We start from the raw sequence: 25,861 nt of genomic DNA, 5'->3' as shown, positions 1-25,861 counted from the left end.
TTTGATGTTCCCTTTCAACCCTGACAATCCAAGAATGGTAAGCCAAAAAACTATAAAACTTTTTGGCTTGGTAAGCCAAAAAAACTATAAAAAGTTGCCTAATTCCTTTCTCTATAGACGACCTTTGATATCATTTAATTTTACATTATTATCCTCCTCTTGTCAAAATTCTCATAAAGCAAACAATCAAATAAAACAATTACTATTTGTATGGTATTTTATAGTTAAATCATGTGCCTGACCTGTGGTAGAGCATTCTGAGCTCCTATTGGTCTGATCAGTAACAGTCACACTGTAATTTGTCTCAAACATAGTGATATCGTCTTGGTCTTTTTTGATAATGGACAAGAACCAACCAACCAACTATAGTTAATACCACTTTTTACATATTATCTCAATCCTCATGATAAGCCTTTGAGGGAAGTTGTATGAATATTATTTCCATTTTTACAAATTAGGAAGAATTTATTCAAAGAATTATCCAATGTCATATAGCCAATGACAGGGCCAAAACTGAAACCTAAATCTAAGTTTTTATTTTCTAACTTCAAGGCCAATGTTTATTTCATTACACAATAGTGCATCTTCCTTAATAAGTAATAAAATCCTTATTAGGAGTAAGGGCTTCCATCCTGGGTGAATTAATAAATTAAATTAGCAATTCAAAAGCATTTCATAAATGCTTACTGTATACCAAGCACTGTGCTAAATATAAAAATGAGAATCTCTGCTCCCTAATGGGCTTATATTCTATAGGGGTAGACAACATTTATAAGTATATATAAATAAATATAATGCAATTGGGGGCGGGGAGAAGAAGTAGCATCTGGGAGGATGGAGAGGCATCCAGAAAGCTATTTGAAAAATATGGTATCTTGGTTGAAATTTGAGGGAAATTTGGGATTCCAGGAGGCAGAAATGAGGATGGGATATAACCCAACTATGGGGAACAGGCCATGCAAGGCTAAATGCTAGATGGTACACTGGATAGTTATGTTGGGCCTGGAGTCAGAAAGACCTGAGTTCAAATCCAGTCTCACAATTCACCAATTGTGTGACCCTGGGAAAATCACAACCTTATTTGCTTTAGTTTACACATATGTAAAATGGGAATAATAACATCACTACCATCACCCCTCAGGTGGTTGTGAGGATCAAATAAGATAATGATGCTAATGTACCCAGCACAGGTCCTGGCACATAGTAAGCATTCCATAAATTTTAGCTGTTATTATTAGTAATATTATCCAGAAGAAAAGAGTAGGTGGTGGTAGTAGTAGTAGTAGTAGTAGTTGTTGTGTGAGATGTTGCAGAGAGCTCAAGAAAAATTAGGAGTGAGAGATGACCATCCAAAATAACAGAATGGAGATAACTGGTACCTTTGAAAAACACAGTTTCAGTTGAGTGATGAGGGCATAAGTCAAATAGTAAGAGACTGAGAAGTGAGAAAGTGTGGAAAAGGTAGCAAGGAGCATAGCTAACTTTCTAGGAGCTTGATGTGAAAGGAGGAGAGATATAGGAGAAAGACTTCTTCACATATTAAGCAAGGTCAAAAGAGGTGATTTTTTTATTGTTATTTTTGTTTTTAGGGAACTGGACATGCTATTAGGCAACAGGGAAAGAGCAAAGTGCTTAAGGAGAGAAAAGAGTGATTGAAGGGAATATTACCAGAGGGCATGGTATAGATGAGATCAAGAAGAGTTGGCTTGGAAAGAAGTCTCCTCTTCATCAGAAACTAGATTAAAGAGAGAATGGGGGATGATGTCAAAAGATTTTGTGATGCAGAACAGGGGAAAAGAGAGAGCTCACTTCACGTGATCTGTTCTTCATATAGTACAAGACTAAATTTTCTACTAAGAGGGTAGAAAAGGTAGTATGGGAGACTTGAGAAGAGAATTGAAGTTTCCTAACAGTTATTGTGGGAAGCACAGAGAGCCATCTGTTAAGGAGGAATAAAAGGATTGCCTTGCTAAAATGTTGGCGCAGGTGAGAAGAGATAACATCAACTTATAACGCACCCAATTTGCACAGTTGTGTGACTTCCTCCAATATTGTTTAACAAAAGCTAAGTGGAGCTGAGGCAAATGGTGGGAACAATCTGGAGTTAGAGGTGGCCAATATATGAGTGATTTTAGGACAAGGGGGATAGGAATTCAACTACAGACAACACAACATTGAACCTGATAATTATTGTGTCAAGATTGAGAAGAGGATAAGTGAAGCTGGAGTAGGGGATGACAGCCTGGGAAACTACTGAGCAAGAATAGTTTTAGGAGAGAAGACTGGAGAGAGAGATGGAATGAAAGGAGGCTTCAGTTCAGTAAGAAAAGGTTTTATTCCTATCAAGACCAGAAGATCTGACAGAATCAAGAACCCAAAGAGTAGGGGCTAGATGAGAACTAGCAACAGAAGGAGAAAGAGTGGCATTAGGAGATATTAGAAAGAGTACATCGAAAAGCCCTTCAATATCACAGAGATATCAAAATAAGCCAATAGAATAAGGAGCAGACTTGAAGTCAAAAATTATGGGTTCAAATTCCAGATTCAATACTTACTAGCTGTGTGCCTGTGGGGAAGACTGTTTAATATCGCTGAACCTCCTTTTCTATAAAGTAAAAATAATAATACTTAGACACTTTACCTCTTAGGGTAGTTGAAAGAAAAGTGCTTTATAAATTTCTGATCTTTCGGTACAAATCCTGGTCCCTTCCTTGACAGAGGAATCAATTGGAGCAAGTATTCCACTGAGCTTATTAGTCTATCAAATTTGTCCATAAAGTAGAAAAAAATTCTTGATCTAGTGCAGTGATATCAAACTTGAATAGAAATTGGGGCCACTAATCCATATATAAGACTCCCTCCAAGTAGCATATTAACCCAATTTTAAAAACATAATGCTTGGCCTTGGGCAAGCCACTTAACCCCATTTGCCTTGCAAAAGCCTAAAAAAAAATAATGCTTTCAATGTATTATTATATTTTTATTTATTGTGTTAAATATTTCCCAATTATATTTCACTCTGGTTTAGATAGTACTCTAGAGTGTTGTGGCAGAGTATTTGATACCTCTGATCTAGTGAACTTTAATTTTTTAAAATGTAAAATACTGTCCATCTAGGTATTTTCCCTTGACTGATATTTTGTGTTTCTCCTTCTGTGTTCATGTGGTATTATTGAAGTTTAGGGTTCAAGCAGTGAATGAGAGACTCAAGATTCAGAAATATGAGGGACATATGTTTTATTATACAGTTGCAAGGTTATTGCATGCATATGGGCTTTCTAAGGATAGATTCTCAGAGGATAGCAGCTAATAGAGGGTATGCTGTGGCTGATATATAGGGGAAACAGGGCATGATATGCATGGTAAACTTCAACAATACCATGCAAAATATCAGTCAAGGGAAAATGCTTAGAAGGGCAGTATTTTACTTTTTAAAAATTTAGAGCTCACTAGGTCAGAGGAAGAGAAGAGGGTTAATGCAGGTGTAGTTTAATGGATTATGTCAGGATATTCAAGGACAATTAATTCATTTTGAGTAATAGTCTATAATTTTGGTTCTCTTTGTTGGTCTCTAACCTATGCCTTCCTGTCCCTATAGGATACTCCCAATAATAGGGCCCAGTGTCTGTCTAGCTGGTAAGATACAGGGAATCCAAGATAATTTTTATCAACCCAAGGTCTTGTAGGGAGGCAAATTTTTCCAGGGATGGTGCAAGTCAGTTTTTTCTATAACCTAATATTTTACAGGAAACATAAGATCAGCATAGAAAAGCACAGATTTAACTATTTGCTAGCATAATATTTTCTTTCTGCCTAGTATTTCCTCTGCACCAGTGTATGGATGGTGTAAAATGTATGGTATATGGGTGGTATGTAATGAGTAGGCTTACTCAAGTTGCCTACTTGGCTTATGAAGCCCACACTCAGGAGGGTACTGGAACATTAGTTACTCTGGGAGCCAATTATTAAATTTTCAGCGTAAGCATTTACACCTCAGAAATCAGCAAACACCATACAAATCAGGGATTGATTTATTGTTTGTTTTGGGGGAGTTTTTGAGTGTCTAGTCTTAGGTAAATTATAGAGAAAATGCAAATTAAACTAAAAGCATATCATGTATTTTTTTTGAGAACTGATTGTTAAAACAATTGCCAGCACATTATTGCAGACAAATGACTGGGCCTAGGCCTAAGTATAAGTAGAATCTTAGACCTACAGGAGCTGTATTATAAAACACAGCTTATCCAAAATCTGTCCTGAAATTCTCACCATTAGTGTCATTCTGAGTTAGGCAGCAAAGGCAAGAGATATTGCTTCCAGAAAGACCTTGTTAAAATGAAAATATATGACCTGGAAAGGGAAGGTGCCCTTCTTTCAGTTGATCATATTAATTAGTTATGCCTTTGAAGTCAAAGAAGATCAATCTCTTAGGGAACTGAAACCTTAGCACAGTATAGTGCTAATGAGCATAAATGAGCATAAAATACCATAGATAACAACAGAGGAATGAAGAATGGGGTGTTTGTGAGGAATACAGATGAGGACCCTTCTCTCATTCCTCTCTCCCCGTCCTATTCCCTGTTATTCTTTTCCCCCTTTCCTTTATCATACTTGAGGTTATCCAAATATGTTCCTTAGCTAAAAAAAAAACAACTTTCCCTTGACTAATTGATGTTAAAATTTATAAGGTAGAAGAACAATAACTTGAATATCTGAATAACTAAAACCCTTTGCTGCTCTTTGTCTGAGGCTGTGGGAACCCGTTTATTTCTTCTGGCTTGCTATCACCATTTATATAAATACCTGCTTAGTCTCTCCTGAGTTTTGTGAGCTTTTAATTATTGAAATTTCTAAGCACTAAAAGTCAACTTCAATTGAAGACTCTTTGTATTAATTATGAAACTAAGACACGGAAGTGTGTGTGGGGGGTGAGGTTCTCTAGAAATCCATTAGGGCAGAGCAAAACAACTGATTCATGTTTGAATCACCACCTGACTGACATCTTGCTGATTGACTTAACCACCTTTTCTTAAAGATAGTCTATGTTTCTAAAATAAGACTTGAGACACAACTTTGACAAGGAAACTAGTGGGTATTCCTAATATATCTGTCAGATGATGTACTTTCGGAAATTCAATATAATGGAAAGCCCCAGAATTGGTAAGCTACACACTGAGAACATGCTGCATTCTGACATACCTTACTAAGTATATCCTGCTGCTCCCAAAATAATGAAATTATCAAAATTTAGCTCACTGTCCTATTCCTACTTCTTGTCTAAACTCACTTACAATAATATTTCCATGGTCCTAGTGACTTATAGACTAGAAAATTCAGTCAACTTTGGCTCCAGAAAATTCAAATCCACCTTTTTGCTTTATTCCATCTTATTTCCCATAATAACAAACTCATTGAAGACAGGAACTTTTTCTTTTTTTGTCTTTGTATCACCAGTGCTTGATAGTGTCTGGCACATGGGAGATACCTAATAAATGATTGTTCATTGATTCATATTTCATAAGCAAGTTGTCACCAAATCTTGTTCATTCTTCCTTCAAAATATTTCTCTCCATTTCTTCTGCCACAATATTAGTTATGGTCTAAAACTAGCAAAATATATTGCATGTCATAGTTAGCTATATTAGTGTCTTTCCCCACTACTAATCTCCTTGGACAGTAACTTACCTAAGCTGTGTGCCTTTTTTTTGGCAAGGCAATGGGGTTAAGGGACTTGCCCAAGGTCACACAGCTAGGTGATTTTTAAGTGTCTGAGGTCAGATTTGAACTCAAGTTCTCCTGACTAGTATTCTATCCACTCTGTCACCTAGTTGTCCCAAGCTTTGTGCCTTTTTAAAAAGAGCTAGAACAGTGCCCCACACATAGTAGTCACTTAATAAATGTTTGTTCTTTGGGATTGTTCTTACTGCTTCAAATTTTTTTAAATCTCCATAATTTTGATCAGATTTAGCTATCCAATTTAAATGATTTATTTATTTATTTTAATATTTCTACAATAATCTTGTTGTGAAAGTAGACATAAATCTCCTTCCCCCACCCCCAAAGATAAAGAAACCTCAAGAGAAATGATGTGAGAGAGAAAAAAAAATGTATTTCAGTCTGTATTCAAATACCTTTGGCTCTGTCTCTGGGATGGGTTGCATTCTTTATAAGTCCATCAGAGAAGTTGCTTCAACATTTTTTTCCCAAAGTTGCTATTGTTAACTATTTCCCTCCATTCCCACCCATTTATTTTAGTCTCTCTCTCTCTCTCTCTCTCTCTCTCTCTCTCTCTCTCTCTCTCTCTCTCTCTCTCTCTCTCTCTCCTTTCACCTTGTCCCTCCTCAGAAGTGTGTTGTATCTGACTTCTCTCTCCCAAGATCTTCCCTCTCCTCTATCACCTACCCCCTCCTCTCCTTCCCCGTTCCCCTTCTCCCATCCCTTTCTTCTCCTTTATCCTCTAGGGTAAGATAGATTTCTATAGCCTATTGAGTGTATATGTTATTTCCTCTCTGAACCATTTTTTATGAGAATGAAGGCTCACTCATTCCCCTTCACCTTCCCCCCACTTCTACTCCATTGCAAAAGCTTTTTCTTGACTCTTATGTGAAATATTTTAGCCCATTCTACCACTCCTCTCCCTTTCTCCCAGTACATTCCTTTTTCACCCATTGACTCCATCTTTATATTACATTTTCATATTCAGCTCCATCCCATGCCTTGACTCTATATGCTCCTTCTAACTGTTGAGAATGAGAATGAGAATTGAGAATGAGAAGAGTCATATGAATTATCAATATCTTCTTCCCATTTAGGAATACATGCAATTCAGAATCATTAAATCCCTCATAATTAACCTTTCCATCTACCCTCTCTATGTTTTACCTGAGTCCTGTACTTGAAGATCAAACTTTCTGTTCAGTTCTGGTCATTTCAACAGGAAAGTTCAAAAGTCTCCTGTTTCATTGAAAGTCCATCTTTTCCCCTGAAAGAAAATGTTCAGTTAATTCTAGATTATAATTCAAGTTCTTCTGCCTTGCAGAATATCATAATCCAAGCCCTATGATCCCTTAATATAGACTGCTAAATATTGTGTAATCCTGTAGTGCCATGGTGATTGAATTGTTTTTACTAGCTTCTTGTAGTATTTTCTCTTTAATGTGGGAGTTTTAGAATTTGGCTATTACATTCCTGGAGTTTTTTTTTCAGGGGGCATCTCTTTCAGGAAGTGATTGGTGGTTTCCCTCAGTTTCTATTTTATCCTCTGCTTCTAGGATCTCAGGACAATTTTGCTGGATTATTTCTTTTCTTTTCTTTCTTTTTTTAAGGTTTTTGCAAGGTAATGGGGTTAAGTGGCTTGCCCAAGGCCACACAGGTAGGTAATTATTAAGTGTCTGCAGTTGGATTTGAACTCAGGCACTCCTGACTCCAGGGCCAGTGCTCTATCCACTGCACCACATAACCTGGATTATTTCTTTTTTTTTTTTAATTTTTATTAAAGATATTATTTGAGTTTTACAGTTTTCCCCCAATCTTGCTTCCCTCCCCCCACCCCCACCCCACAGATAGCACTCTGTCATTCTTTACTTTGTTTCCATGTTGTACCTTGATCCAAATTGGGTGTGATGAGAGAGAAATCATATCCTTAAAGAGAACAGAATTCTCAGAGGTAACCAGATCAAACAATAAGACATCTGGGTTGTTGTTGTTGTTTTTTTTTCCGAATTAAAGGGAATAGTCCTTGTACTTTGTTCAAACTCCACAGCTCCTTATCTGGATACAGATGGTACTCTCCTTTGCAGACAGCCTAAAATTGTTCCCAATTGTTATGCTGATGGAATGAGTGGGTCCTTCAAGGTTGAACATCACTCCCATGTTGCTGTTAGGGTGTACAGTGTTTTTCTGGTTCTGCTCATCTCACTCAGCATCAGTTCATGCAAATCCCTCCAGGTGATTATTTCTTAAAAACTGAAGTCTAGGCTCTTTTCCTGGTCATGACTTTCAGCCCAATAATTTTTAAATTATCTCTTCTGGATCTGTTTTTTTTTATTGTATTTCCAAGGAGATTTCCATTTGAACTAAATTGTTTTTTGGCATGTTATTTTCTTTAGTATTTCTTTGTTTCTCCTTTACTGAGTTGCTGGCTTGGTTTTTCATGATTTTCCTGAATTGCTCTTATTTCTCTTCCCAATTTTTCCTTAACTCCCCTGCTTTTCATAGTCTTTTCTAAGGTCATCTATAACCTGAGACCATTTCCAATTTTTCTTTGAGGCTTTGGATCCAAAAGCTTTGACCTTGTCATCTAATGAGTATATATGTTTTAAACCTCTATGGGACCAAAGTAACTTTCTATGGTCAGATTCTTTTTTCTCTGTTGTTTGCTCATTTCCTCAGCATATGACTTGATTTTAATGTATTTCCAAAACTTTTTGGGGGGTGGGTTTGGGGGCACCCACACACACCTGAATTCCTTCAAGATCTTATGAGAGAGGGGCGGCTAGGTGGTACAGTGGATAAAGCACCGGCCCTGGAGTCAGGAGCACCTGGGTTCAAATCTGGTCTCAGACACTTAAGAATTACCTAGTTGTGTGGCCTTGGGCAAGCCACTTAACCCCATTTGCCTTGCAAAAACCTAAAAAAAAAGATCTTATGAGAGGCTCTGACTGCTCTCCTGGCCTGTACTCTGGTCTGTGGATGACCACAAGCACTCCTCTCTGCCCTGGAGCTGTGATGAAGAAGGTCCCTGCTCTTCTCTGATCATATGGGGACTCAGACTGTGACCTTAAACTGAGTATGGGCAAAGCAGCGGAATCTTCTCCAGGGATTGCAGAGAGACCTCTGTGGTCTTTTCCCCACTCCCTTACCATCTGTGGGCTGAGCACTCTGGAAGAAGCTACAGGATGACTCCATAGGTTCCCACAGCATGGCTTCCCCAAGGCCAGCTCTGGTCCTTGCTCCAGCCCTTGCTCCATGCTCACTCTGGTGCAGCAGAGTTCTCCTGCCAATCCTCCACACCATTCCTGATGATCCCCAGGTCAAGGCATCTGGAAACTGCTTCTGTTACCAGATACCCAGGCTCCCCAGGGAGCCCTGCCAGCACACTGCCAGCTGTCCCTGGAAAGCTGGAGCTTGTTTGCACCAGTGCAGTGCAACTTCAGCCTGGGCTATGCTGGGGCTCCCTGGTCCAGGTGAAACAGACTTTTCCTGCTGATCCACCAAGCCATCTAAACTTAGTCTTTCTGTAGGTTCTGCCCCCTCTAGGTCTTGGTTGGAGTCTTCTTAATTTTGTGGCTTTTGGAGTTTTTTTGGGGGGGGAGAGCTGGGAATTCCTGCCTTCACACCACCATCTTGGCTCACCCCCATCTATCCAATTTTATCACTATTTTTTTAATCTGAAATCTACTCCAGTCTAGCCATTTTCTCATTGCTTCCACCCCATGTTCCCCACTCTCATCTTGCTAACTTCTCTGTCTTTTCCCCATCCTGTACCCTACAACCTATTAATTCTTCTGTCCATTTCTGAATGTTTTCTGCACCACTCTCAAACTATCCAAATCATTTAATGCCATGCTCAAATCACAGTCATAATATTTCAAGGTAGGAAATGACCTTAGAGACTATTTAGATCTCATTTTATGTTTCATGATATCAGTAACATAACTAGAAGTTCTATCCCTACCATAAAGTATATTCTTACTTCCAGCAAACTCTCTTGTCTAGGAATTATTACTTAAAATTTATTACATCATCTAGGAATTGGGAGCATAGTGTTATTGTTATTGTTTCATGTGTGTTAATCCTTTTGTTCTACAAAATTATATCACATGTTTCTATTGAATCTATAATGTTGCATAACACAGGGATTGACATAAACACTTGGACTGATTGAAACACTTCTCCTTTCTTAACTTTCTCATTATCTTTGTCATTCTCTTATTTTCTTAGTATTCCAGTTTACCAATGAATCTATGATTTCAGAAATGTGGGTTTTCCCTCCAGAGATACAGATCACAATATAACCTAACTACTCATCCTGTGTGACTCATGTCCATGTCCCTCCCTTTGAGGTTTCTACCCCATTCAGCAACTGTCCTTTCTTTTTCCTCCCCTTCATTAATAAACTTGAAAAACTTGCATATATATAATGTTTTCACTTTCTCACTACTTAGGTTTTCCTCATGACTTTATTGTCTGACTTTAGTCCTCTCTACTACATAGAATTTACTTTCTCAAAAGTCTAATGTCTACTGTTCATATTAGAAGTGGGTGTGCTATTGAAAGGGAAAGGAGAAAATGAAAAATTTAGAATAGTTATCAATGTTTAAGTCAGGAATGAATAAGAGAAAAATAGAATTGCTGAACAAATCATTGACCTTTTTAGTACTTTTCCTAATGTTGCCGTATGTCTTCAACAAAGATGAAAATAGCATCAAGGTCAACTACTGTACTAATGGCAAATGATTTAACTTGAAAAGGCTACAAGACAAGACTACAGTGTGTGTGTGGGGAGTTGGTATATGATTTTTTTGTTTGCAGATGATTGAATATTCAATGCAGCCTCTGCAGTTAAGATATAATAGAATATGGATCAATTCTTTACTGTTTATGCTAATTTTGGACAAATAATTAACTTGAAGGAAACATAGGTTCTCAACCAGCCAGCACTATATCATCCATATGTAGAACCATAAGTTTGAACAAATTTTGTTTGGAGAAATTTTGATTATGTGGATAAGTTCACATATCTTGGCAGTATACTTTACAGGGATGTACAAACAGATAACAAAGATTGACTCATGCATTGCCAGAGCTAGCTCAGTGTTTGGGACATTCCAAAGGAAAGTGTGGGAGAGAAGAGATATTAGACTGCCTACTCAATTGAAATTCTACAGAACCATTGTGCTGACCTCATTGTTATGTGCTTATGAAATCTAGATAGTAAGTCATCACCTTGCCAAGAGACTACATTTTTCCTAGTAAGATAGGGCACCAGATACTAAGGTCCATCTCAAGCTGAGCTGCCAAGCATTCAAGCTCTACTCCAGAGGGTGTAATTCTTTTTTTTTTTACTATATAAACATAATATTTATTTATTTTAAATTTTTATTTTATTTTATTTTAATTCTCATTTTGTACAATTTTTTTACATTAATAAAAATATTCTTGTTTAAGAGTAAACAAAATACCTCCCCTCCCCCATGAATATAGACTTGCTTGGACGACAAAGTAAAGGGGAGAGAAAAAAAATTAAAATAAAAAAAATAATAGTAATAACTGTAGGTATGGCCAGGTGGCGCAATGGACAAAGCACCAGCCCTGGAGCCATGAGTGCCCAAGCCCACATCCAGCCCCATAGACCCAACAATCACCCAGCAGTATGACATGCAAGCCACCCGATCCCCACTGCCCTGCAAAAACCAAAAAGAAGAAAAAAAAAGACCCCAAATAAAATAAAATAGTAATAATAGTGGGGGTGGCTGGGTGGCAGACAGAGCATTGGCCCTTGAGCCAGGAGCACCCGGGTCCAAATCCGGCCTCAGACTCCCAAAGATCACCCTGCTATGTGACCCCAGGCAGGCCACCCAGCCCCATTTGCCCTGCACCCTCCCCCAAATAATAATAATAATAATAAAAAAATGTGCTTCAATCTTTGTTCCAACACCAACAACTCTGTCATGGGTGGATCGCATTCTTTTTGGTAAATCCATCACAAAAGTTACTTCCATATTTTTCCACTGTTGCTATTGCTGATCACAACTCCCTCCTTTCTTATTTCTCCACTACCATGTACTATATTTTCTCTCTCCTTTCATTCTGACTCTGCTGTAGGGTCGCTGAGTGGTGCAGCAGACAGATCCCTGGTCCTGGGGCCAAGAAACCCTGAGACCCCATACCACCCCTTAAGCCCAGAATCCACCTGGCCCTATGGTCCTGGACAGGCCTTCCAATCCCTGCCCCTTGCAAGAAGTAAAAAAAGAAAATGTGTTATATCTGACCACTCTCCCCCCATGGCCCATCCTCTCCTCCATCACTCACATCACCCCGCCTCCTTCTTACTCCAGATGTCTATACCCCATTGAGTATATATGCTGTTTCCTCTCCTAGCCACCTCTAATGAGAGCAAAATTTCCCTCATTTCCGCCTTGCCTCCCCACTTCCATATCATTGCAATAGCTCATTGTAATAAAGAAAAATCTTATTATATGAAATATCTTGGGCTATTCCCCCTCTCCTTTTTCTTTCTCCCATTACATTTCCCTTTTTGCCATTGACTCCATTTTTACACCATATTTTATCTTCGAATTCAGCTTTCTCCTATGCTTCAACTATAAAACCTCCCTCTACCTGCTCTATTAACTGAGAGGGTTCATATGAGTATTATCAGTGTCATTTTTCTATGCAGGAATACATGCAGTTCATCCTCATTAAGTCCCTCATATTTCCCCCCTCTCCTCCAAACTCCATGCTTCACCTGAGTCCTGTATCTGAAGATCAGACCTTCTGTTCAGCTCTGGCCATTCCAACAGGAACATTTGAAATTCCCCTGGTTCATTGAAAATCCATCTTTTTCCCTGGAAGAGGAAATTCAGCCTTGCTGGGTAGTTCATCCTTGGCTACATTCTAAGCTCTTTTGCCTTCCGGTATATTATATTCCAAGCCCTACGAGCTTCCAATGTAGTTGCTGCTAAGTCCTGTGTGATCCTGACTGCAGCTCCATGGTATTTGAACTGTGTCCTTCTGGCAGCTTGTAATATTTTCTCTTTGACTTGGGAGCTCTGGAACTTGGCTATAATATTCCTAGGGGTTGGCTTTTTGGGATCTCTTTCTCAGGGGGATCGGTGAATTCTCTCCATTTCTATTTTGTCCTTTGCTTCTAAAATATCAGGACAATTTTCCTGTAGTAATTCTTTGAAAATGATGTCAAGGCTCTTTTCCTGATCATGACTTTCAGGTATTCCAATAATTTTTAAATTATCTTTCCTAAGTCTGTTTTCCATATCAGTTGTTTTTTTCAATGAGATATTTCACATTTTCTTCTAATTTTTCATTTTTTTTGGTTTTGAAGTATTGATTCCTGATTTCTGGTAAATTCATCAGTCTCCCTGAATTCTATTCTTTGTCTGAAGGATTTGTTTTCCTTGGAGAGTTTTCTTATCTCTTTTTCCATCTCGCCAATTTTGCTTTTTAAAGCATTCTTCTCCTCCATAACTTTTTGAACTGTTTCATCCATTTGACCTAAGCTGGTTTTTAGCATGCTATTTTCTTCAGCATTTTTTTGGATTTCCTTGACTAAGCTGCTGACTTCATTTTCATGTGTTTCCTGCATCTCTCTCTCCTTTCTTTTCCCAGTTTTTCTTCCAACTCCCTCATTTGATTTTCAAAGTCTTTTTTGAGCTCTGTCATAGCCTGAGCCCAATTTCTGTTTTTCTTGGAGTCTTTAGATGCAGGAGCTTGTGCTTCCTCATCTTCAGACTGAGTATTTTGATCCTTCTTGGGCTCATATGCAAAATATTTCTCAATAGTCTTCCTCTTGTTTCTCTGCTTGCTCATTTTCCAAGCCTGGGCCTGTTTTGGGGGTGCTTCCTGAGCTTTTGGGGCACTCCCACAAGGGTCTCAGTGTGTGAGGCTCTGTCCTCCCTCCTGGTCTGTGAATGACCATAAGCGCCCCACCTCTGCCACGAGCCGAGGTGGGGGGGGCCCTGCTGTTCTATGGGGGGGGGCCTAGACTGCGATCAGGGTTGAATGTGGTCAGAGCCCCAGAGTCCTGTTCCAGGGACAGAGGACAGAGCTCTGCAATCTCTCTCTCTTCACTCCCCTCCCTCAGCTCAATGGGCTCATGCCCTGGGGGCTCCTGCTTACAGGCTCTGCCTGCTTCTGTTTCCAGATCTGGGCTGCAGAAAGACCAAGCTGCTTGCTGTGTGCCCTGAGGGCTGGGCTCCATGTGCTCACTCTGGCAGAGGTCCCCCGCTGTTCCCCCACTTTGTGCCTGGTGCTCCCCGGGGTGCAGCTCAGGAGACTCCCCCGCTGCTGTAAGCCGTGGCTCCCAGTGCCCTGGGGCTGCCTCCCGGAGGCTGAAGTTCTTTGGCTTTAGCGGGCCACCCCTCCGGCGGACTGCCCCTCTGGCCCCGGGGAGCAGAGCCTTTCTGCTCTTTTCCAGGTTACCTTAAGTAGGAGAACTGCCTCACTGGGTCCCTTTATGGGTTCTGTCTCTTGAAAGTTTAGTTAGAGTCCTTAGTTTCAAGTTTTATCAGAGAGCTCCTAAGACTGGATCCCTTCTTGTCACCATCTTGGCTCCACCCCCACAAATACCCAGGGTATAATTCTTATGGGGTGTCCACACTGTTTGAATGCCTAACATTTATTTGTCTAAAAGCCTATTTTATAGAGAAGTAACACAAGTCAAACACTCACATGGAGATCAGAAGAAGACTTACAAGGACATTCACTCTCAAGGTCGCTCTGAAGTACGCTGGAATAGATTAAGTGTCAAGAGAGACATCGGCAAAGGATCGAACCCCATGGCATGCCTGCATCACAGAAGACTGTGCTCTTTGAGTGAAGCAGAATTGTAATAGTTCAAAAGAAATGTGAGATGTGCAAATTTCAAGACATCCCACTCCAAATGTTCATGTGGACTATTTATGTCCAACCTGTGGTTGAATCTTCCAAGTTCATATTGATCTGATGTCATTTTGATCCTTTTCAAGAACAAAGGACAATAGCCACTCATCCCACTTTCATCTTTTAACAATGACAAGTTCAAATAAAAGAGGAATTATCAATTGATGGCAAAGCTGTCTATATATGCCTATTCATGATAATGCTGTGCTAATTGCTTTTGAGCCCCAAAACATTTCAGACCCTCCTTAGTGATCTTTAAATCACTTAAAACAAGTCAAATTAACCTTATGCAATTAAAAAATTAAAATAGATGAAAAATGTGTTTAAAAGTACATTAAGTTCTTAAAGCTTAAAACTGCCCTAAAACTTGTGAAACATCTGATAAATTTTGCTCAGATAATAATATACAGGTTCATGAGTTATTTGAGCTCATCAGTTCATCATATTTTGGACAAGTAGCACAGATAGACAGACAGACAAGGAGCTGGGCCCAGAGTTGAATAGGAGAAGAAATTGGGCTAAATCATTTATAAGAAACTATGCTACACTTTCAATGATCACAAGTTCACTGCTGCAGAAACCCATCTTTTTAAAATTTATATTCCTTTGGTGATATTGTATGACTATGAATCAATGACCTTAATCTTAGAAGAACCAAATTTCTAAATAATCCAAAGGGCAATAGGGAGGAATATGGTGAATATAAACAAGTTCCAGTTATCAAAGATATCATTTGTGGCAAAAAGTAGCATAAAAGGTATTAGAGAAATGATTGACAAAAAAAGGAGATTTAGCTGTTTATAGAGTGAGAACAAAGGATAAACTATCATCAAGAAATTATTAAAAGGGAGGCTAGGTGGCGCAGTGGATAAAGCACTGGCCCTGGAGTCAGGAGTACCTGGGTTCAAATCTGGTCTCAGACACTTAATAATTACCTATGTATGTGGCCTTGGGTAAGCCTTGCAAGAAAAAAAAACTAAAAAAAAGAAATTATTAAAAGAATCAAAGGACTCAAGTGCATTGAGTTGATCCTCTGTGGAGGATTTATGGAAAGTCAAAGATAAGCATTTCACAGAATAAAAAGACATAGATTATTAGTTGTAATTTGTACTTGTGGTTTCTGTTATTGTTTAGTTGTGTCTGATTCTCCAGAACCTATTAGGGAACTTTTTTTTGGCTATTTCCTTCTCCAACTCATTTTATAGATGAAGAAACTGAGGCAAAGGTTAAGTGACTTGCCCAAAGATGCACAACTACTAAGTGTCTAAAGCAGGTCTTCAGGTCTTCCTGCCTCTAGGGTGGGCACTCTATTTACTATACCACCTAGCTGCCTAAAGGTGACAATACCTTCACTAATGTAACAGAACCATTAGCAACTAGCTTCTTTCAAGGTATCCTTGGTTCTCTCAACAAGGGTCTGTCATTTTAGACTCTGCCATCAGACACAAGGGAAGACTGAACCCAATCAATTGGGTGGCACCAAGTATAGTCACAGAACAGAAAATATTCTGAGGCTTGAACAGATATGGACAACAGCTCCTGAACCATTTTGACTGAAGTTGGCATCTCTTAGGATGCAGACACTAATGAATCCCTAGAGAAATCTCCAGAAAACCTGACCATGAAACCATCCTGTTCTACCAATCCCTGCAACTCACTGAGTTCTGAATTACCTTTCTAAAGTAACTGAAAAGACAATAAAAGTCCTTAGTAGCATTCAGTTTCCAACTACCAGCAGGGGAAGGCTGTTGCTCTTCTCTAAATCTGTTAATTAAGTAGATGGGAAGGAGCCATTAGAAACCAAATAGAGAAGCCAAGGCTATGAGGTTTGTTTAATGTCATATCAATCTAGATTCATCTCTGACCTGCTATTCTCTTATCTTCATAAGTATACCAGTTCTAGATTTAGAATCTTATCAGTATCTGCATTTCCTTCTTTGCTGTAGTCTAAGCATCATCAAATTTAACTTCCTACTCTTTCCCCACCATCCTTCACCTTCACTGACTGAGCAAATATAGAATCTATCTTACGTTCCAAATGATCTTCATGACTAGCATCTATACCTGGCTTCTATTCACTTCAGTTGGGAATGAATACCTAAAGCTATAAATGGACAATTTTGTAGACCATAACAAGCAGATGTCCTCAAATCAACTGTCCTAGAATAGATGCCCCCCTTCTTCAACACTAGGACTGATTCTGGGATCCCAGTCAGTCTTGGGAGGAGCAGAACCAGACCGGGTAGGAAGACATTCATTCACTTGGGGAACTTCCAGCCACACTAGAGATATAGATTTGAAGAGGAGTAGAAGTGTGTGCCTGGTAGCTTCTTAGTTTAATTATTCTTGCTAAATAACTCCTATACTGGGGCAGCTAGGTGGCGCAGTGGGTAAAGCACTGGCCCTGGAGTCAGGAGTGCCTGGGTTCAAATCCAGCCTCAGACACTTAATAATTACCTAGCTGTGTGGCCTTGAGCAAGCCACTTAACCCCATTCGCCTTGCAAAAACCTAAAATATAAATAAATAAATAAATAAATAAATAGTTCCTGTACTGATGAAGGTATAAAAATGTGACAGTGCTATCAAAATGGAAAATTAGACAGTCTTTTAAAATCTTTACCTTTTTTTCTGCCTTAAATTTTGGAACTTTAGTTCCAATTCCAACACCTAGTTACATACAGTTCTACAATTACATCATTTACTTTGAATCTTAAGTGAGTCTCTTTATGACCTTTTCTATCATTAGTAAAACCATGAGTTCCTGAACATTTTGCTTTTATTAACTTATCAGTCCAGGATCTCTTCCACAGTTTACCACAGAGGGCTAAGAAAGGGTATTAGAAATTCCAGGAAAGATTTAGAGAAGTCACCTTGTCTTCCTCTTCTTTTAAATGACATGAATATAATAACATAATTTAAATATTTCTATTTAAAGATGTAGCATTAGTAGAACAAATTCATGACCATTTATGTGAGATACGATTATAAGTTTTATAATTATTAAAGTATAAATTTGCCTGTTTAATGGTTGCAAAGTCATTAATTCTATCATTGAAATGAATGCATATTATAGTATCAGATTAATAGAAATGATTAGATTTATCAGCATAAATTATACATAGAGGACCTTAACTAATTTTAAATTGTTTTCAACTGCCAAAACTTTTTTTTTAGGTTTTTGCAAGGCGAATGGGGTTAAGTGGCTTGCCCAAGGACACACAGCTAGGTAATTATTAAGTGTCTGAGACCGGATTTGAACCCAGGTACTCCTGGACTCCAGGGCCAGTGCTTTTATCCACTACGCCACTTAGCCACCCCCTTTTTTTTTCAAAACTTTTTTCAGATGATATAACAGTAAAAGTCAAAGTGTGGGGCAGCTAGCTGTGTGTAGCTAGCTGTGTGGCCTTGGGCAAGCCACTTAACCCCATTGGCCTTGCAAAAACCTAAAAAAAAAAGTCAAAGTGAAAAAGAAGCATCATAATGTTTCTCTGTTTGGATAGTAGCTCAGAAAGAAATAGTTCTGCAGCAGCTTTCAAAGATGAATTATTGCTGTTTCTCTATGAAGCAATAAATTTTGGATATGATACTTGAAACTTTTTCATGTCTAATCAGCATTCTGAAACATCAAAATCTAAGATTTATTTCATAGCTAAGTGAGGTTCTTTGGATGTAGTCAATTCTGTATTTGTGATTGCAGAATCAGAATGAATTGCAAATCCCATGAGACTTTCCCAGCAAGTTGAGAATAAGTCTTTAACATGAAGACTCTGATGGGTAGGGAACATTCCAGGAGGTAGAAATTTTAAAACAGACCTATGTGACAGCGAAGATAATGAGAAAGAGTAAAGATATGGGAGAAGCATGGGTGGACACAATAGAGACAAAATAAAGACCTGAGGTAAGAATATAAAGGATCACATGCAATGGGGTCATGGCTGGGCCAAGATGACTCCAGAGATGAGGTGAAATTCCAAAGGATTCCAAAATGCAGATGACACTATTTGACATTGGACCTCTGAGTTCTCTCCTTTCCACTCTTGTTTTGCATATTTTATATTGTATTCCTTCATATCTTTCTGCTTAATGTAAATTGCATGGAGGAAAACAAGTTGCTGTCCTCTATGAATTCAGTGGGTTTCATTGTGACCCCTGAATTCAAGGTTGAATTCAAGTTTGAAGGGTCTCTATTTGTCTTGGCATGCATTACATATTTATACTTATTGAGGTCAAATGATATTTTAATATATTTAGAGAAAGATTCCTTGACATAGAGAAATTTAATGACTTTTTGGTAGAGCCATGTAGCCTGATAATATCTATATATAGCAAGTGGTTAATAAGATGTTTTGGTCTGATACTTTTTTTCTTTGCTTTTTTTTAAAATTTATTTTTATTAAAGATATTATTTGAGTTTTACAATTTTCCCCCAATCTTGCTTTCCTCCCCCCCCCAGAAAGCACTCTGTCAGTCTTTACTTTGTTTCCATGTTGTACCTTGATCCAAATTGGGTGTGATGAGAGAGAAATCATATACTTAAAGAGAAGAGAAGTCTAAGAGGTAACAAGTTCAAATAATAAGATATCTGCTTTTTTTTCTAAATTAAAGGGAATAGTCCTTGCACTTTGTTCAAACTCCACAGCTACTTATCTGGATACAGATGGCACTCTCCTTTGCAGACAGCCCAAAATTGTTCCCAATTGTTGCACTGATGGAATGAGCAAGTCCTTCAAGGTTGATCATCACTCCCATGTTGCTGTTAGGGTGTACAGTGTTTTTCTGGTTCTGCTCATCTCACTCAGCATCAGTTCATGCAAATCTCTCCAGGCTTCCCTAAAATCCCATCCCTCTTGGTTTCTAATAGAACAATAGTGTTCCATGACACACATATACCACAGTTTGCTAAGCCATTCCCCAATTGAAGGACATTTACTGGATTTCCAATTCTTTGCAACCACAAGCAGGGCTGCTATAAATATTTTTGCATGACTAATGTTTTTACCCTTTTTCCTTATCTCTTCAGGGTATAGACCCAGTAGTGGTATTGCTGGGTCAAAGGGTATGCACATTTTTGTTGTCCTTTGGGCATAGTTCCAAATAGCTCTCCAGAAGGGTTGGATGAGTTCACAGCTCCACCAACAGTGTAATAGTGTCCCAGATTTCCCACATCCCTTCCAACAATGATCATTATCCTTCCTGGTCGTACTGGCCAATCTGAGAGGTGTGAGGTGGTACCTCAGAGAAACTTTAATTTGCATTTCTCTAATGATTAATGATTTAGAAAATTTTTTCATATGACTATGGATTGCTTTAATCTCCTCATCTGTAAATTGCCTTTGCATATCCTTCAACCATTTGTCAATTGGGGAATGGCATTTTGTTTTAAAAAATATGACTCAGGGGTGGCTAGGTGGCGTAGTGGATAAAGCACCAGCCTTGGAGTCAGGAGTACCTGGGTTCAAATCTGGTCTCAGACACTTAATAATTACCTAGCTGTGTGGCCTTAGGCAAGCCACTTAACCCCATTTGCCTTGCAAAAAATAAAATAAAATAAAAAATATAACTCAGTTCTCTGTATATTTTAGAAACGAGTCCTTTGTCAGAATCATTAGTTATAAAGATTGTTTCCCAATTTACTACATTTCTTTTGATCTTGGTTACATTGTTTTTATTTGTGCAAAAGCTTTTTAATTAAATGTAATCGAAATCATCTAATTGGTTTTTGGTGATGTTCTCCAACTCTTCCTTAGTCATAAACTGTTCGCCTTTCCATAGATCTGACAGGTAAACTAGTCCTTGATCTTCTAATTTGCTTATAGTATTGTTTTTTATGTCTATGTCCTGTAACCATTTGGATCTTATCTTGGTAAAGGGTGTGAGGTATTGGTCTAATCTAAGTTTCTTCCATACTAACTTCCAATTATCCCAGAAATTTTTATCAAAGAGGGAGTTTTTATCCCAATGGCCGGACTCTTTGGGTTTATCAAACAGCAGATTACTATAATCATCTCCTGCTTTTACACCTAGTCTATTCCACTGGTCCACCACTCTATTTCTTAGCCAATACCAAACAGTTTTGATGACTGATGCTTTATAATATAATTTTAGATCAGGTATGGCTAAGCCACCTTCATTTTGCACTTTTTTTCATTAAGCTCCTGGCAATTCTTGACTGTTTATTTCTCCCTATGAATTTACTTAACAATTTTTTCTAACTCGTTATAGTAATTTTTTGGAATTTTGATTGGTAGGGCACTAAACAGATAGTTCAGTTTTGGTAAAATTGTCATTTTTATTATATTAGCTCTACCTATTCATGAGCAGTTGATATTTGCCCAGTTATTTAAATCTAATTTAATTTGTGTGAGAAGTGTTTTATAATTGTTTTCAAAAAGATTCTGAGTCTGTCTTGGCAAATAGACTCCCAAATATTTTATATTGTCTGAGGTTACTTTGAATGGGATTTCTCTTTCTAGCTCTTCCTGCTGTTTCTTGCTAGACATATATAGAAAAGTTGAGGATTTATGAGGGTTTATTTTATAACCTGCAACTTTGATAAAATTGCTAATTGTTTCCAGTAGTTTTTTAGATGATTTCTTGGGATTCTCTAGGTAGACCATCATGTCATCTGCAAAGAGTGAGAGTTTTGTCTCTTCCTTCCCAATTCTAATTGCTTCAATTTCTTTTTCTTCTCTAATTGCTGATGCTAACATTTCTAATACAATATTGAATAGTAGTGGTGACAATGGGCACCCTTGTTTCACCCCTGATCTTATTGGGAATGCCTGTAGCTTCTCCCCATTGAATATAATGCTTGTTGATGGTTTCAGATAGATACTGCTAATTATTTTAAGGAACAGTCCATTTATTCCTATACTCTCTAGTGTTTTTAATAGGAATGGATGCTGTATTTTGTCAAAAAGCTTTTTCAGCATCTATTAATATGATCATATGATTTTTGATGGGTTTGTTGTTAATATAAATGAGTATACTAACAGTTTTCCTAATATTGAACCAACCTTGCATTCCTGGAATAAATCCTACTTGATCATAATGTATTATCCTAGTGATGACTTGTTGTAATCGTTTTGCTAAGATTTTATTTAAGATTTTTGCATCTATATTCATCAGGGAAATAGGTCTATAATTTTTTTTCTCTGTTTTAACTCTTCCTGGTTTAGGTAACAGTACCATATTGTTTTCATAGAAAGAGTTAGGCAGAGTTCCATCTTTCCCTATTTTTCCAAAGAGTTTATATAGGATTAGAACCAATTGTTCCTTAAATGTTTGGTAGAATTCACTTGTGAATCCATCAGGCCCTGGATTTTTTTTTTTTTTTTTAGGGAGTTCAATAATGGCTTGTTGAATTTCTTTTTCTAAGATAGGGTTGTTTAGGTATTTAATCTCTTCTTCATTCTACCTGGGCAACTTACATTTTTGTAAATATTCATCCATTTCACTTAGATTATCAAATTTGTTGGCAAAGAGTTGGGCAAAATAATTTTAAATTATTACTTTAATTTCCTCCTCATTGGTGGTGAGTTCACCTTTTTCATTTATGATACTAGCAATTTGGTTTTCTTCTTTCTTTTTTTTAATCAAATTGACCAGAGGTTTATCCTCTATTTTATCCTTTATTTAACATACCACATAGATAAGGTTTTGTATACTTTTTATTTCTGTTTAGTCACATCTGATATTTATAAAATTCTATTCTGGTCACAATATTTTATTTATTTTTAGCTAGATTTATTTAGGATTATAAGAGATACTTGAGGTCCTCTAATATTACGACTTGATAGAAAATTTGGAATTCACTTAATTGTTTTTTTTTTTGGTTAGGAAGTTATGGCACTGGGTGCATATGTTAGTATTAGAATCAATTTATCTTCCCTGTTATCTTTCTGCAAGTTGTAGTGAGAAATAATCTTTCCATAGTTCATAGTTCATGACAAATTTGCTAGGTGAATAGGAGAAAATCTCTTAGAAAAAACGAATATCAAAGGAAATCATTTGAAGAAAGAATACATACCTAGTTTTTTCTCTCGATCAGAGGGATAGGTAACTATACTATTGTAACAACTTTTGCTGAAACAATGGTTCTACAATTTTTAAAAATAACCACAAGGAAAAAAATTAAAATCATTTGATATTATTTTGAGTATTTATGTTTCATAGTCCTACTAACATTTTACCTTTAGAATCAATTTATGGTGGGGGCGGCTAGGTGGCGCAGTGGATAGAGTACTGGCCTTGGAGTCAGGAGTACCTGAGTTCAAATCCTGCCTCAGACACTTAATAATTACCTAGCCATGTGGCCTTGGGCAAGCTACTTAACCCCACTGCCTTGCAAAAAAAAAAAAAACTAAAAAAAAAAGAATCAATGTATGATCTTTGCCCTTTGCTTCCTGAGTCCTGAATAGGTGCCAGTAAAAAAGCTTATCAGATCCATCCTGCAAAGTGGTTTTGTTACAGTTAAAAATGGTTCAAATTGAGACTGTATGTAAAATTTTTATAACTAGAGCTGCTTTCCTAAGTTCCCCAAATCTTTTTTTTATATTTAATATTTATTTATTCTCATTTTGTACAAATTTTTTTATACATTACTAAAATATTCTTGTTTAAGAGTAAACAAAATACCCCTTCCCCCCCAAAAATATAGACTCACTTGAGCGATAAAGGGGAGAGAAAAAAAATTAAAATAAAAAAAATAATAGTAATAATTGTAGGTATGGCCAGGTGGCACAATGGATGGAGCACCAGCCCTGGAGTCATGAGCATCCAAGCCCACATCCGGCCCCATACACCCAACAATCACCCAGCCGTGTGACATGCAAGCCACCCGAATCCCACTGCCCTGCAAAAACCAAAAATGAAAAAAAACCCCAAAATAAAATAAAATAGTAATAATAGTAGGGGCAGCTAGGTGGTATACAGAGCATTGGCCCTTGAGCCAGAAGCACCTGAGTCCAAATCCGGCTTCAGACACCCAACGATCACCTTGCTATGCCATCCCAGGTGGGCCACCCAGCCCCATTTGCCCTGTACCCCCCAAAAAGTAATAATAATAAAAAATGTGCTTGAGTCTTTGTTCCAACACCAACAACTCTGTCATGAGTGGGTCACATTCTTTATGATAAGTCCATGGCAAAAGTTACTTCCATATTTTTCCATTGTTGCTATTGCTAATTGCAACTCTCTCCTTTTGTATTTCTCCACTACCATGTACTATATTTTTCTCTCTCCTTTCACTCTGACTCTGCTGTAGCATAGCTGAGTGGCACAGCAAACAGATCCCTGACCCTGGGGCCAAGAGGCCCTGAGCCCCCATACCACCTCTTAGGCCCAGCATCCACCTGACCCTATCGTCCTGGACAGGCCATCCAATCCCAGACCCTTGCAAGAAGTAAAAAAGAAAATGTGTTATATCTGACTTTTTCTTTCTCCCATTACATTCCCCTTTTGTCTATTGACTCCATTTTTACTCCATATTTTATCTTTGAATTCAGCTTTCTCCTGTGCTTCCCCCTCTCCTCCAATCTCCATGCTTCACCTGAGTCCTATATCTGAAGATCAGACCTTCTGTTCAGCTCTGGCCATTCCAAAAGGAACATTTGAAATTCCCCTGGTTCATTGAAAGTCCATCTTTTTCCCTGGAAGAGGACATTCAGCCTTGCTGGGTAGTTCATTCTTGGCTTCATTCTAAGCTCTTTTGCCTTCCAGTATATTATATTCCAAGCCCTACGAGCTTCCAATGTAGTTGCTGCTAAGTCCTGTGTGATCCTGACTGCAGCTCCCTGATATTTGAATTGTATTCTTCTGGCTGCTTGTAATATTTTCTCTTTGACTTGGGAGCTCTGGAACTTGGCTATAATATTCCTAGGGGTTGGTTTTTGGGATCTCTTTCTCGGGGGGATTGGTGGATTCTCTCCATTTCTATTTTGCCCTCTGCTTCTAGAATAACAGGGCAATTTTCCTGTAGTAATTCTTTGAAAATGATGTCAAGGGGGGGTGGAGCCAAGATGGCGACATGAAGGGATCCAGTCTTAGGAGCTCTCTGATAAAAACTCATAAACTAAGGACTCTAACTAAACTTTCGAGAGACAGAACCCACAAAGGAACCCAGTGAGGCAGTTCTCCTACTTAAGGTAACCTGGAAAAGAGCAGAAAGGCTCTGCTCCCCTGGGCCGGAGGGGTGGCCTGCCGGAGGGGTGGCCCTCCAGAGCCAAATAACTTCAGCCTCCCAGAGGCAGCCCCAGGGCGCTGGGAGCCTCAGCTCACAGCAGCGGGGGAGTCTCCTGAGCTGCACCCCAGGGAGCACCACCACAAAGTGGGGGAACAGCGGGGGACCTCTGCCAGAGCAAGCAGGTGGAGCCCAGCGCTCACGGCACACAGCCAGCAACCAGGTCTTTCTGCAGCCTAGACCCTGAACCTGAAGCAGGTGGAGCCTGTAAGCAGGAGCCCCCAGGGCATGAGCCCATTGAGCTGAGAGAGGGGAGTGAAGAGAGACTGCTGAGCTCTGTCCTCTGACCCTGGAACAGGACTCTGGGGCTCTGACCACATTCAGATCCTGATCGCAGTCTAGGCCCCCCATAGAACAGCAGGGCCCCCCCCCACCTCAGCCCCGTGGCAGAGGGGGGTGCTTATGGTCATTCACAGACCAGGAGGGAGGACAGAACCTCACACACTGAGACCCTTGTGGGAGTGTCCCAAAAGCTCAGTTAGCACCCCCACAAAACAGGCTTAGGCTGGGAAAATGAGCAAACAAAGAAACAAGAGGAAGACCATTGAGAAATATTTTGCAAATGAGCCCAAGAAGGATCAAAATACTCAGTCTGAAGATGAGGAAACACAAGCTCCTGCATCTAAACACTCCAAGGAAAAACAGAAATTGGGCTCAGGCTATGATAGAGCTCAAAAAAGAAAAGACTTTGAAAATCAAATGAGGGAGTTAGAAGAAAAACTGGGAAAAGAAAGGAGAGAGATGCAGGAAACACATGAAAATGAAGTCAGTAGCTTAGTCAAGGAAATCCAAAAAAATGCTGAAGAAAATAGCATGCTAAAAACCAGCTTAGGTCAAATGGATAAAACAGTTTAAAAAGTTATTGAGGAGAAGAATGTTTTAAAAAGCAAAATTGGCCAGATGGAAAAAGAGATAAGAAAACTCTCTGAGGAGAATAAATCCTTCAGACAAAGAATAGAATTCAGGGAGATTGATGAATTTACCAGAAATCAGGAATCAAT

The 25,861-nt window shown here is 38.6% G+C and overlaps 1 protein-coding gene across 1 annotated transcript in view; it reads left to right on the top strand.

Moving 5' to 3' along the window:
• The first annotated feature begins 8,920 nt into the window (after positions 1-8,920).
• Positions 8,921-25,861, top strand: part of EDARADD (EDAR associated via death domain) — a 141,379-nt gene continuing 124,438 nt past the window's right edge. Inside the window, exon 1 of the mRNA XM_074220917.1 lies at positions 8,921-9,185. Coding sequence (XP_074077018.1) covers positions 8,921-9,185 — 265 coding nt within the window. The remainder of the gene's footprint in view (positions 9,186-25,861) is intronic.

This window comes from Macrotis lagotis, chromosome 2, assembly GCF_037893015.1.
Source record: "Macrotis lagotis isolate mMagLag1 chromosome 2, bilby.v1.9.chrom.fasta, whole genome shotgun sequence".
NCBI lineage: Eukaryota > Metazoa > Chordata > Mammalia > Peramelemorphia > Peramelidae > Macrotis > Macrotis lagotis.
Note: the sequence above shows the minus strand (reverse complement) of the source record. Positions and strands in the feature narration are given on the sequence as shown.